The sequence below is a fragment of the Protopterus annectens genome, chromosome 5.part0, assembly GCF_019279795.1.
Source record: "Protopterus annectens isolate FY-2018-M chromosome 5.part0, PAN1.0, whole genome shotgun sequence".
Taxonomy (NCBI): domain Eukaryota; kingdom Metazoa; phylum Chordata; order Ceratodontiformes; family Protopteridae; genus Protopterus; species Protopterus annectens.
The window spans coordinates 403,179,129-403,194,034 of NC_056735.1; the positions used below are offsets into that span (position 1 = coordinate 403,179,129).

A 14,906-nucleotide genomic window follows, 5' to 3' on the forward strand; every position below is an offset into this window, starting at 1 on the left:
CCACTGGTTTGGAACTCGGCAACTGCTTTCCATATTGTAATTTGTAGGGAATTCCATTTTGCCAAAGGGAATAAACTCCCATAAGAAAAAATGCTTGGCAGAAACAAGAAAAGGTTATGGTCCATCTGCCTGTAGCCTTACCCAACTGTCCCGCGTTGAAGACAGTTGGTGCTCTCTGCTTCTTTGCCCTCCTGTCTGGCCAGTACTTGCCAAGCCCCAGTGGATTTTAGGCAGTGATATCCAGGTACAAAACGCCTTTTCACAGTTGCCCGCATTTACCTTTGCTTAGCATCCAGTCTCATTAACTCTTTTACAGCAGCATATTCCTAATCAGCCTTTTGTGAAAAAAGACAAAGGAAACAAAAGATTAAACACCTTCCTCCATAAACAAATCTTCGGAGTGTTCACAAAACAGAAGGATGGATTATCTGAAGTAGACTGAATGTTCTTTTTGTACTCCGGGACACTCTCTCGTGTCAGAATTACCAAGGAGTCAGGAGGTTTCTCCATTTGCAGATGACCTGGATGTACTGCCAGTCCTGTTTGGGTTTACCTTAGCCTGACAGGTGCTCATTGAGTGCCTATTAGTATTTTATTTCCTACCAAAGGCTGTATGGAATTAAAAGTTCCCCTACCTGGATCACTGGCTCCTAGCTGCTGCTCCTCTTAACTTTGTTTCTGTGTTGCATCTTTTGGGATGTGGGAGAAAACTGAAACACCTGATTAATGTTTTACTTTATGGGTTTCAAAATTTGATGTTTTGGAGTTCAAATTAGAGTTTTATTCCCATCTCATCAGAGATTACAATTCAAGTCCTTCAAATTGTGATAGGGAGCCATAACCTATATGCATTATGCATGGCATTCTTCTCTATAAGAGCTTAGTCTAGGACCGTTTCAAAACCAGATGTGCTGGCTTGTTTTGCATTTAACAAAATTTTGGTAAAAGCTTGGTTATGTCTCTTCATGAGTGCATTACTCTGGTCTTTGGTAACTAAAAGTGGTTATTGAACGTCTCACTCTCAGCACATAATAGCTTAAGTGCCACATTGCATTCCCTCCAGTTTTCCTACTTTATGTGGTGTGTTTGTTTCTTAATAAAAAGCTTTGTAACTTTATATTAACATTCACACTCATATACATTTTTTGTTTGTTTTTGTTCTGTAAATCTTTTTATTTACTACTTTTAAAGTTAAGTGCTCTGTACCAAATGTATTCGCTCTAAAGTTTACTAATTTAATTTATTTGTGTATACAGCGTGTCCATATGTAAGATAGTAACTTGTAAACAATAATTGACAATTCTACAATTGTGGATATTTAACACACGAATTGTAAACACAGGATACACATGAACCACATTCTTGTCAAGATGAAACAGTATAGAAGGGAAAAAAGAAAGAAGGAAGAACGTGTAATACAGGGATGGTGAGCCTATGACACGTATGTCAAAGGTGACATACCAGCATTCACCAACACCCAAGTTACCAAAGAAACTGAAGAAAAATACAAGGAATATGTGACCCTGCACTTATCAATTAAAACTCAGCAACAAAAAAGTTATTAATTGATGTTAATCGCATCAAATGCAATGTGTTCCATATTTTTCTCTGTTCAGTTCAAAATTGCCATTAAAAGTAGGGTAATTTTTTGGTGCACTGTTTTAGGCCCAATTATCAGTGCCCATATTGTTTTCTGTATTGTAAGTCACTGATTTTTCTTTTACTTTTATAATACATAGCAGCACACATGATTGAACTGCATTTTTTTTAAACAGGTGAATATGTAAAGAATTGTTTCTTTTTTGTTCGGGGGGTGGGGGTAACACGCCAGCAGAGTCAAGATAGACGTTTTACGAATTTTTGACAGGGCGAGCCCAAAAGGTTCACCATCACTGGTCTAATACAAAACTAATTGTTATTGAGAAAGCTAATTACTGAGAGGTTACTGGTGTAACTGATTATTGTAGAAACCCTCATGAGAAAATATTAGAAATCCTGACAGTGGAAAATCTGAGTCTGCACATAGTATTGTTATCCCAGACTGTACAGGATATCTTTTACCTTTTGTGTGGTTTAAATTCCTTCATTAAATTATCACTTAAGACATAGGCACACTTACATTAATAGAAATTCTACCACAAGAACATAGGGTAGTAAAGGAAAGGAAGGAGAGAAATCTAATACCATCATGGAAGTATCAAATCGAGAAAACTATAGCAATCAAGACAAGAATTGTCACTGTTAGAAGAGTATAGAAGAGGGAACAGATCAACAAAAATACTCAGACGTGATAAAAGCAATGCACAGTATTATAACGAATCGGGATTTATCACGCACCTCAGCAAATAATAAACTAAAAATATCAGCACAGGCAGAAAAACTTAGAAGATATATACAGATAAACAAAATAAGCGATTTATTGATGACCCAAAAAAGTTTTATAAAGAACTGGGAAACAAGGTAAAAGGAAGTGAAAGACCACTAAAAAAAAAGAAGAAATATATGCATTTTGGAGAAGTATTTATGAAGATCCTGTGGAACATAACAAAGATGTTAAATGTATAGAAGTAAAAGACAGAATAAGAAGTTCAAAGGTACAGATATGAAATGGGGTGAAGTAATAGCCAGAGAGATTGAAATAAAGTTAAGAAAAGCCTCTAATTGGAAAACCCCAGACCCAGATGCATTTACCTACCTTTTGGTTAAAAGTGTTAAACATCTTTACACGAAGACTTGGCCATGAATAAGAACTACTTATATGCGCACCCCGAACAAACACCAGCCTGGCTAACAACAGGAAAAACAATGCACCTACTTAAGAGTGAGCCAGCAAGCTACCCTAAAAATTGTAGACCAATATCTTGCCTTCTGATGACGTATAAACAGTACACCGTGGAATTGATGCCGACAGAATTTATAGTCATTTAGAAGAAAATTCAGTAGTGGCAATAGAACAAAAGGGTAATAAAAGAAGGTAATAAAAAAGTCATATGAAGCAAAGGATCATTTGTTGCTAAATTAAGTCATAATGGAGAACTGTAAAAAGGGGAATAATCTAAGTATGGCATGGATTGAATACAGAAAAGCATTTGACAGTATCCCACATTCATGGATAAGAGTGCTTAAAAATGTACAAGGTACACCCTAAACTGATTGATTACATTGCAGTGACCATGAAACAGTGGCAGATCACTTTGCAGTTAAGCCATGAAAATTGACAAATTATTATTCCAGGGATAAAAATTCAAAGGGGGATATTCCAGGGTGACTCCCTGTCTCCGCCGCTATTCTGTCTTGTCCTTAACCCGTTAAGCTGTCTAGGTCATGCCTATAATTTGGCTCCCAGAAAGCAACAAAGTGTAAAGACTTCTCATCTTCTCTTTGTCAATGATTTAATACTGTATAGCTCATCAGACGTGGAACTGAAAGCACAACTGCAAGTAGTCAAAACTTTTTCAGATGATATAAGAATGTCATTTGGTCTTGATAAATGTGCAAAAGCAACTTTAAAGCAGGAAAGCTACAGCAGTAAAACAACACCAGTTTGAGACATGAATGTGGTATAAAAGAACTTGATCAAAAAGGAGTGCATGAATATTTGGGAATTGATAATCAACAGTAAAACATGAACAAATGCGAATAAAACTCTGTAAGGAATATTTTAGAGGACTTAGAGGCATTAATCCTGAAAACAGCATTGGCATCGAGGAACAAAGTTCATGCTATAAACTAATTTGCTCTTCCTGTAATAACTTATAGTTTTGAAGCGATTGAGTGACCCCAAAAGGTGTTTGCTAGATTAGATAGCAAAACAAGAAGGATGCTTCATGCTCATCAAATTTATAAAAATTAGTCCATACCAAGATTATATATTCCCTGTTCCGATGGGGGTATGGGCCTCCTTGAAACTGATTACATGTATAGATCTACAGTCATAGGACTGCATACATATCTGCTGGGCCTCATGAGACCCAAACATAGTGAAAGTTTTGAAACATGAGGAGAATAAATCTAAGGTGACTTCCTTGATTAGTCTAGCAGAAGCATGTTGGTGTCAAGCGGGAGTGAAAATTAAACCCGAAGTAGATAAGTCAGACAACTGAATGTGCCAAAAAACAAAAGAAAATATATGGTGAAGGATCAGCTGAGAAGGCAAGAAGTGTGGAAAATGCATAAATATAGTTGCAAGTATAAAAAAATACTCCTGGAACAACTTCATGTTGATCAGGGTCAAATGCAGGAATGGTTAAGTAGACATGAATTCATACCGGAAAACGAAAGGTTAATATTGACGGCCGAAGGTAGTGGACTACGTACACATTGATTTACAAAGTCCATTGAACATGTGGGAGAAACTGACAAATGTAGATTTTGTAAAACAGAATTGGAAACAATTGCACACCTTGTTGCTGGTTGTGACATACTAATGGCAGAAGGACCTTATACTGAAAAACATAGTAATGTGGCAAGACTGGAGGTTGTGAAAACATTTTGGTGCTGAAGTAGCTGAAAAGCACTGGAAACGTAAGCCACAAAGCATTATAGAAAATTATGAAGTCTACCTCACATGGGATCACCCATTACCAGCAGTTCAAAAGATAGATGTGAGAAAACCAGATATAGTGGTCCATGAAAAGAAGACAAAAGTAGTATTGATCATTGAAATCGCCACACCCAGTGACCTGCATACAGATGGACACAAAGTCATAAAATATCAGGATTTGCAGGCAGAAATGAGAGAAATGTGGAAGAAAGATAGCAAGACAGTTCCAATAGTAGTATTAGGAGCAGTGTGTTATAAAAGAATCTGCAATCTTACATGTAGCAGTAGCATATCTAAGTAACTCCATATGAATTGCAGGAATCATAACTGGGCACGTTGCGGGTGCTGTGAAGAGCACTTCCAACTGACATCAAAGATTAAAACAATGCTAATTTCATGAACTTTAATCATACTTTGACTGAGGAATGGGGTCCATTTTCATCATGGTATTAGAAATCCAAAAGATTTGGAGAAATTAAAAAATAGAACAAGAAAGAAACTGTCTTAACAGTTTTTCACATACGTTATGCATTACATGCATGTTTCTTTTTTTAAAGCAGCTCTCATTTAGTCCATCATTATATAAATTGTTCAATTCCTGCTTACTCTTGAACCTCACTCCATCTGCTCAACGTTACTTTGCATGTAATATTCCCAGAAATTCCTTTTGTTTCTGCATAATTTCTTCCTTCCCTTTTCTAAAGATCCAGTTTCCAGTTCTTTTGGTCTCTTTTACAATATTTACTCCATATATAGATGGTTTAGATTTTCATTTCCTAGTAATTGCTTTTTTGGCAGCCAAAAGAATTAAACTTACTTCATTCAGGCAATTCGTATTTTGTGTTCCAGCTCTAAAGAAGCATTTCTTTAGTTACATCCATTTGGTTCCCCAGTATTTCTGACAGCATATTCTGTAGGAATTTTTTTTTTAAATCTGCCAGCTCATTGCACCTCACCCCACCCAAAAAAAATGTTCCCAATCACCTCCTTTACTATGACACCTCCAAAATTTGTTGACCCGCTATGGAAAATGTCTTTGAAGTCTGCTTTTGGAAATACCTATGCAGACACCACCAAGCAAAAATCCTAGACCTTCTGGGCTTTGTTGCATTCTTTGGGAGCCATACATATGCCATTCCATTGTTCCTCTGTAAATTGCTTTTCCGTTGTATTTTCCCAATCTTTTCTAAAAACCTCTGATTTCTGTAGTTAACATACAGTATTCCATATGCCCTACAAATTATCCTTCTTTTTACAGCAGCTCCTTTTCTACACTCAACAAAAAAAATCTACCAGAGCAAGTATTTCACTTAGGACTCCCCTATCTCTTTCACAACGATTTTATCTTGGTGTCTACATTCATCATCTGCTAAAGAAATCCCTTCTATAGTTTGTCATGGTTGTCTCCCTCTACTGTTTTGCTCTTCTTGCCAATTTTGTCTGTCCCTAAAATGCTGTGGATACTTTTGCAGGCATGGGTCACACTTTTTTTTTTTTCTTTATTCTCTCTTTTCTGTCAGTAATGTTCAGTCACAAGGTCGCTATCTGTTGAAGAATACCATGTACTTCTGCTATTGTAGGAAGGCCTAGCTGCTTCCATCTCCTAGTTATTGGCTTCTTGGCTGCTAATATTGCCATACCCAGCAGGACTGCCTGTAATCTCCTGCCACTAGGTTTGCATGGGGGTACCTAACGGATAAAAGGGCTTTTAATTGAATTGTAGAAGACTCATATCCTTTGTCATCTTAGCCAGTTGCTCTCAACTCGCGAGCTTTTCACATTCCCCAAAGATATGCAACCATGTGCCTACTGTACTCTTCACACATCTTCAGCAGTAAGTGGAAGCACCTAGAAGCATCAAGTTTAGTTTCCTTGGAGTGTAGAAATACTTACGCAAACATTTCCAACCAAAAAACCCTAAATTTTCAAGATTCCTTAGTAGTCCTAGGAGCTATACAGATCTTTTACCAGTCTGTCTGTAATGTCCATAATTCAGTCTGTTTTCCTAGTGTCTCATTAGTCCTTTGGCTGTGTGAGCCCTGCGTTCCCTTAGTATGTCATATAGAAATATTGTCACTCAAGTTTTTTGCCAGTTCTTTTTTTTTTTTACTGTCTTGGGAAGCTTACCCACAGGAAAGTTACAAACTCTTATTGTAGTCTCTTCAACCTCCTTCTCAACAATTTACTTGGGCCATTAAATAACAGAATTTTCTGTTGGATTCAGCCTAAATTCCATCCTAACCAATATCCATGGTCTTGCGTCCTTGCCATCCTAGTAATTTTAGCCATTTTTTTGTCTTCTTATCATATATTTGGCTTGACTGAAGGGTCTTCCTTAATTACCACTTACTGTTCAAAGCTTATCTCATTGGTCCCACCTAGAATCTCTTAACTCTCAACCAGTAACGAACTATTTTACCAGTTAAGACCCTCTAATGTGACCTTTCCTATTTCCGTAATCTCCTGTGATCTTTTATTCCAAAACACTATTCTGGTCTGTTCTTTTTAGTCCAGCCATCTCTTTAAATATCTCTTTCTCGCCTCACAGCAAGAGGTTCTCCGGTTCGATTCTCGGCTGGGGTGCCTTCTGTGTGGAGTCTGCATGTCCTCCCTCTGGTCGTGTGGGTTTCCTCTGGGTGCTCTAGTTCCTCCCACATCACAAAGACATGCAGTAGGTGGATTGGACACTCTAAATTGGCCCTAGGTGTGTGAGTGTGCATGCATGTGCCTTCTGTGGAAGGTTGGGTGCCGGGCTGGCAACTCGACACCGTAAAACTTCACTGCCAGTCATGAGCAGACAGATGATCCGCTGTGGCGATCCCTAACCAGGAAAAAGCCAAAAGAAGATTGCATTAGCCAATTTTCACCATTCTAGACAGTTAATGGTGCTAACTGAGCAGCTCTCAGTAACCCACAAAACCTGGGAGACTTAAGCCCCACTTGCTCTTTAAGATCATCCTTTCCCATGCTGTTCTAGCTTTGGGCACTTACCATATTATTCTTGCAACAATTTATTTTAATTTTACAAGACTGTTTTATCTCCCAATAGGGTATTGCAGGAACAATATACAGTACTTGTAGGAGGATCATCATTTGAATTGCTCTAACCTGCTGGCCAAAATTCAGTACTAATTTGTTCCATTGTCAGCAATTTCTTATGTGTCTCGAGCAGTTTTTGATGTGTATTTATTACTGTGCCTTTGACCGTAGTAGTCAGATGAATCCCCAGATATACCAGTTTCTTCCTTCCCCACCAGTGTAATTTACTGCAGTGGTCTTTGTCTAAGATACACTAATCTTAAATCCTGAAAATTCACCCTAAGTTAGATAATATGCACACCAACTGGGCCAGATCTCTCTCCGGATCTGTTTAATATGCTGGAAGTTATCAGCATATTGTGCTGGTTTGTGCTATGTCATCCCCGATTTATATCCCGTTATCACACAATTATGTAAATAACTGTCCACTTGCTCTAAATGTAACACAAATAACAATGGAGAGAGTGGGCAACCCTGCTGGGTAACACTCTACAAGGAAAATTCTTCACACAACTCCACATTCACTTTCCCTCTGGCCCTAGAGTCTGTATACGTTTCCCAACAGTTGAATTAATTTATTGGGAAATCTTAAGTATGCCCTGAACCCTGTACAGATGGTCTCAAATCGGTCTATCAAAGGCTTTCTCAGCATTGACACTTACTGCCAACAGTCTTTTTTTGACTGTTTTTGTGGTTATTCTGTTAACAGAAATGTCCTGATTATATTAGTCCTTGTCTTGTCTCCCTGGAATAAATCCAGCTTGGTCAGGGTGTACTGTCTGCATATCCATTTTCACTGTCTTTGGTCTTTGAACAGCAGTTTCTGCTAGTTTATGCTTCAGGACGATCACTGCTGTGCTCCTCACACATACCCACTTACCTACATACACACTTACATTTTCTTTATCTGTTAGTGGCATCACCTTAAGGATAACGTGGGAATAGGTCCATAGACAGAGCCCCAGGCTTTCACGTTAGTGTATCCATTAAACAGGGTTATAAGCATGTCCCTTTTTCATAGGCAGCAATGTCCTGCAGAATAACATGAAAAATTATAAATGTCTTGATATTTTAAGAGGAAAATATGTTTTTTTAGCTTTCCTCAAAATATTGCAAAAAGCTAGATGCTATGCTAGGAATGTATTAAAATAATATAATTCAGTAAAAACAACTAAAGTTCTGTAACAGTCTTTTATTTTGGTAATGAAGTAAAATTAATTTTGTTTGCAGTAGTCTGGTATGGTTTGTTCTCCATACTCTTAAGGTTCAGTAGGAAATGCCCCACTTTATTGTACAGGACTGCCACCTTTTCAAATAACTAAAGTCAAAATCACCAAGGAAAAAGTTCAGTGAAAGCAACAATGTCATTCTAGCTAAACCATTATTATACAAACATTTTTTTTTATTTTAAAAAATGGGTTATCTAATTTAGGAATATTAGATTTAAATGTGAATCACTGCACTGTCAGCACTACATGCGTGCACAAAAAGTGAGCATCAGAAACTACAAAACAGTAGCTGATCTGTTTCTTTGCCATCTTATTTTGTTGTGAAACTTCCTTTCTTGACCATTTGAGATGACCGTGAGTACTTATCCATGATTAGATACAATTTCTTAGAGTTTCTTTGAGGTCAAAATGTTTCTTGCACTGAAAAGGGTAAATAATTAGGTATATGAAGGTATAGTACTTTGACTTTAGCTTATTTAAGTCTATGATGTCAGTTTACATTTGGCTATAGCTCATGCAAGTCATTGGCAACAATTTAGTTATATTTTTTTGACAGTGGTTGAGTATAGCCAGCTAAGTACTTCCTGCATGGTATGTATACATTTCGCAAGTGTTAATAATTTTCTGTAAAATAAATGCACTGCCAGGATTGTATTGCCTGAGGGAGCCTGCAACTTTTGTATTGTCAGTAGAAACGTGTCCAAATTGCTTGTGATATTCATATCTTCTCAGAGTTTTATAAATGTCAATTTCAACTGAAACACATTTATTTTCTATAGCAAATACTAATGCAGCAATGTCTCAAAGATTGTAACTCAAGTCTAACTATGTGTTTCAGCCCCACTGTCTCATAATTTCTCATGTGTAAGGCAGTCCCAATTATTTCCAGACATATTACTCAGAAGAATATCTAGTGGAACTACTTTTACATTCCATAATTTTTGCTTGACCAGTTTTTATTTTCCACGTTTTATATCCTGGAAATATTTCATAGTCAGTGTTGAAGTACTAAGTCTTGGGGTCTTCCTGCCATGCAGATGCCCGGGTCAGCCTGAATGCCACAGTCATTTATCATCTCAACACTGTCAGACATCATTTGCTGTTAGATGTCAGGACATCAGTGGTATAAAGGTTCTTCAGCTGGCACCATCATTGGGCCTTTCTTCCTTTGTAGTTTGATGCATAAGACCGCATTTATGAGCTTTGGCAGTCCATCAGACATCTTGAAATACAAGAGTATTCAGTTTAGTACCCTGTTGGGGATCTTTATCTTAATAGTTCTTTTTTTATGTTGGATGTTAGTGTTAAAAAATGAACTACCTTTTGTGTGGGGGAAAAACTCTCCCACAAAGACTTCACTGCAATTGCCTGTTCAGTTCAGGTCCTCAGCATGATGTGCCCAACTGCCCCTTTTGCACTAGGTTCAACAACAAAACAATTAAACTTGGGACCAAATCCCTCCAACAGCACTTAGAATTAGGTATGGCCAGGCTTTCACATACTATGGCATACACTGGTTCCCTGGGCAAATGCCCAAAGGTGAAGGATGTGCATGAGGGCAAAGACATCTCTGCGTCCAGTTCTCCATTTTGTGTAGAGATCGCCAACTCTGGCTTCAATGCAGCCCCCTGGTCCATCACCTGTTAGGTCCAAGTCCTCGGGTGCATACCCCTCAGAGACTTCCATGACTTCGCCCCAGTCCTCACCCAACATCAGACCATCTGTTGGGTCCAAAGCCACTCAACGGGCCACTGCTTCTGACATGAAGCTTCTGGTATCAGACCGTGAGGGTGTTATTACCTTGGTAATAGTTTGGGAGGAATTACTTTGGAATCTTGGGGAAGTGGATTGAGGTCAGAGCTGTTCACCTGCGATCTCAGACCTTATCCTTCCTGAAGACCAGGCACCCTAACCTAAAAGGCAGGTAGGTTTCTCTCATCCAACATTGCCCAAGGCACTTGCCTCCTCATTTCAAGGTTTCACCTCAAGACCTAGTCAGGCTGGAGCAAGACTTAATGAAGTGTGGGCAACCCACCCTGGAAAAGGAACCAGTGCTAGGGACCTCACCCTGGAAGGGGAAAAAGGGACACAACTTCACAGGGAGATGCAGATTCCTTGGAGTCAGGGGATGAAGAGGAACTTGCCTATGTAGGGCACCACCCCCCAGCAGTTTGAGTGTTTTGGATTGGAAGACACTTTATCCTCAGCTTCACCCCCTGAAGACTTTCCTTTTGGGATGTCTTTCATAGGATGAAGGAATCCTTGAGTTGTGAGTCTAGGGAGTTCTCTCAGGCACAAGCTAACTATAGAAAGCTACTGAGTCCCACTGCCCTTGGTTATACCTCCAGTGTATGAAGTCTTGGATGACGTGTTTGTAGACTTAGTCTTACAGCTTCATTCCTTTCCCCCTCCTCAATGAAGCCTGATCACTTTTATGAGATACTTGAGTCCCACAGGCATCCCTGTAAAAACCCAGTGGCAGATCCAGCTTTGGTGTCTCCTGAATCTTCCAGGGGATCATCTGGGCATGTGTCTAATAACCCTTTTCCAAACGATGGGGAAAAGTAGACTCCTAGACCAATTTGGCAAGAAGACATGCACCTCAGCTTCCCTGGTCATGAAACCTGTGAACCATCAAAGAAAGTGGCAAACTGACCACCTTTCCCGACCTGGAGGTGTCTTAAGACCCAGCCCCTTCCAGGGAGTAGCTGTGACTATGCTTTGCACCTCTCTGCTCTCCCCTCAAATCTCACCCCAGTCCCCCCCTTCTTGAGTGGAAAGCTCACCTCCTTCAAAGACTGAGACAAGATCACCCAAAACAAATGGGTAGCGTATATTAACAAAAAGGGCTGCTCCCCTCAGTTTTGGAAATTCCGACCCTTTCATGGCATTCCCGCTGTTCAGAAACTATAAAAAGAATTGATTTCACCTCTCTTGGAAGACCTGTTGCATCAGGGCTCTATCCAGTCAGTTCCTGCAGTGGAGCCAGCGTCAAAATCCCACTTGCCTCTTAATAGTCCTTAGAAGAGAAGGAGCCTGCAGATATGTTCTGGACCTTTCAATTCCTCAACAGATTCTTGGTAGTTCCAAAATTCAAAAATGTTGAAACTTCAAAAACCTGTGCCCCTTATCTCCTTGAAAGCCTGGATGGTGACTAGATTTTAAAGGTGTCGACCATCATGTTCCTATTCTGCAGTCACACAGGACATTTCTACTTTTTCAAGCAGGATGATTGCAGTACCAATTTTTATGCCTTACTATTTGTCTAATCTGTTAGTGTTTACCAAATGTCTGGCACCAGTTGTTGCCTTTTGCAGAACCAAGGGGGTCCATAATTTCTCATTCTTGGATGATTGCCTAATCCATTATACATCACCAGCAGAACTTCTGACAACCATGCAAATCACCATGGATTGCTTTCAGAAGGTAGGATTCACCCTCAATATCCAGAAGTTGCAACTCACACTGCACCAGTACTACTTTCCCGAAAGCAGATCTAGACTTGATCCAACAGGCCTTTCTCATTATCATCAACTCCTCTTTTTCCCATTTTTCTGCATGGGGTTGGGATGTCACATCAGCTGTTGCCATCATTCCCAATTATTTGCCACTCTTCTACCTTCTTCAGTAGTAATGCCCAACTGTCACAGGTCCATCTCTTTGCTGGACATCCCCACTTCCTCTTGTCATCTTTTGTCTCTCCCAAGTCACCATCACCAAACTGTCTTCTGCTTTATTGCATGTGTGCCTGAATCATAATAATCTGTTCTCTTTGACCTTTTCTGCAATTGGAGCTACTTTGGCTTTTGCTCTAATGGCCTCCTCTCTTCATCTGGCTTATGTGTGCTTCCTGTCACCCATCTCGGATGTTTCATTTCCATCACTTCTGGCTTCCCCATCTGTTCTGAGTTCAGTGCCCAGGTTTCTGCACCATACAGTAGTACTGGTTGCACCACTGTTTTGTAGGTCTTGTTTTTCAGCTTCGACATTCTTCTGACTCACACTGTCTTTGACTTTATGTATGTGTGTCTATGCATGTGATTGTGTAGCATATAATATGAGTGCACTCATGATCTAAGCATCGTAGTATCAACATCGTAGTATCAGTAGTCAAAATATTAATACAAACTATTGACAAAGTCAGTGTTATACAAGGGAATGGCATACGCCCTTTAAATACTATTGTGCAACCTCAAAGTTGGTATATATAATTATCAGGGGTAGTAGGGGTGTGGGGTGGGCTTACTCCCCTATAAATACTTTGGTTTGGGATATGCTTAGTTTTTGTAGATATTTTGTATTCAGATATTTTTGTGTTGATGTTTTGAATGTTGATATTTACAGCATTAGATCATTTTGAGCGCACCCAGATATACACGCTCACACAAAATACATGTGTGGTTCTCTTACTCGCACAAAATACTTGTGGTGTTCTTCTGGTAAGATGTCAGAAAATGCAAGGCTAACTTGTTTATACAGTCATGGAATTTTAAATACTAATGTTTGTGTTGTAATGGGAGGTGGGCAAAACAAACAGTTGAGTCAATTCATAAAAATAGTGACTTGTCTTAAGATGGTTCCCTGTAGGCTATTGATAACACACACGAAGATTTTCTACACCAAATAAAATTTCATTGAAGAATAATTATACATATTTTTTTCTTCACACCATGTTCTAAATGCTTTCTACTAGCCTTCTTTAAGTAACTTGAAGAATAAAAGGCAACTTTGTGAGTTTCAAGTCTCATGTTTTTTTTTTGTTTTTTTTAACAGAGAACAAGTATGAGTACCAGCCTGCCACAGTGAATCTATGTGCAGAAGCCGTGAAGCTGGTTGTTTGTGCAGTACTGGCCGTGAGGGTCATGATACAGGGTAAGCTTTGTATTTAATATGCAGGATTCTGATTAGTTTTGATTTTCGGTAATAACTTGCAGGAAAATCCAGTATGATTTGTGGCTTTAACTGTAGTAAGGAGGACTGTATTGTAAGTATGAAGTGCACTTTGTGGTTAAAAGTGTTTTGCTTCCTCAGTCATGTTAATATTAGTGTAATCACAATTCTGTTTTCATAATGTCGATAGGATACTTTGCAAACCAGTGTTGTGAATGCCCTTGGACAGATCTTGTTGGAAAATGTTTTTTCATTATTGGGATAGCATTTTGCCTGGTTAATAAAATAAATAAAATCCCTCCTTACCCTGCTTTTACAAACTTGGCCTGTTACTTTGGTGATTTGTAGTTGGTCAGTGACATTTATTTTTCCTCATTCATTTCAGATTAATTTCAGGCTGTGTGATTACTTCATTATGTGATAAAGCTGACCACATTTAGTAGGTTGAGCTTCTCCTTTGTAAAGTATTGTCAGCTGCATGGGCTGCCTGATGTATTTGCTGACATTTGTCTTTAAGTTGAACCCTGCCCTTTCCTTATCTGTACAGAGGTAGTGTAGTTATGCATATGTCAGGAAACCCATCCATGCCTTTGTGCCATAAACTGTTGGCAGAATAAACAAGTTTGTTTATGCACTGCTGGGCAATGCTGGTACATTTTCCATGGGATTTTATGGTTCAGTGGCTTAATTCCATTGCTGTGACATTGCGGATTAAGACCTACATGTTTTTTTGTGGTATCTATTGTAAGAAATGATACAAAGACAAAGAATGCCATAAAATTTTATCCAAATTATTTATTTCTCAAAGCACTGAAATTTGAAGTAATAGAGTAAATTAGCACTTGGTTCTGTGGCCTGGATGGTTGAAGCCATGACTGTGACTCGGATAACGTGGGATCAGTTAGCAGCTTGGCAGTTGGTGGAGCTATGTATTGGAGGTTTGGAGTAAGCAACTGACTGACATAGGATTGCTCATCCTGAAGGGAGAGGAGATGATATGGCTGATAGGAATGTTTGCCCCTGCTGTAGAAGAGGACCACACCATGAAGTGCCTTCTGTAGCAGTCTTTATGGGGAACATGCACAAATGTGTAAGCCTACATTGGAAGGCATAATAAGCACTCAGATGTGAGCATGCAGGTTAGGAGAGGGGTTATGGCCATAATCAGGAAAAAAAGCCTTAGTGGCTGCCTGGATGATAGCATC

General features: G+C 39.1%; 1 protein-coding gene across 4 annotated transcripts in view; it reads left to right on the top strand.

Annotated features, from left to right (window-relative positions):
- SLC35A5 (solute carrier family 35 member A5) overlaps positions 1 to 14,906 on the top strand; it is a 712,931-nt gene that overhangs the window by 332,767 nt on the left and 365,258 nt on the right. For all 4 annotated transcript variants that reach the window (XM_044072367.1, XM_044072365.1, XM_044072366.1 and 1 more), the window contains exon 4: positions 13,585 to 13,683. In XM_044072367.1, coding sequence (XP_043928302.1) covers positions 13,585 to 13,683 — 99 coding nt within the window. The remainder of the gene's footprint in view (positions 1 to 13,584; positions 13,684 to 14,906) is intronic.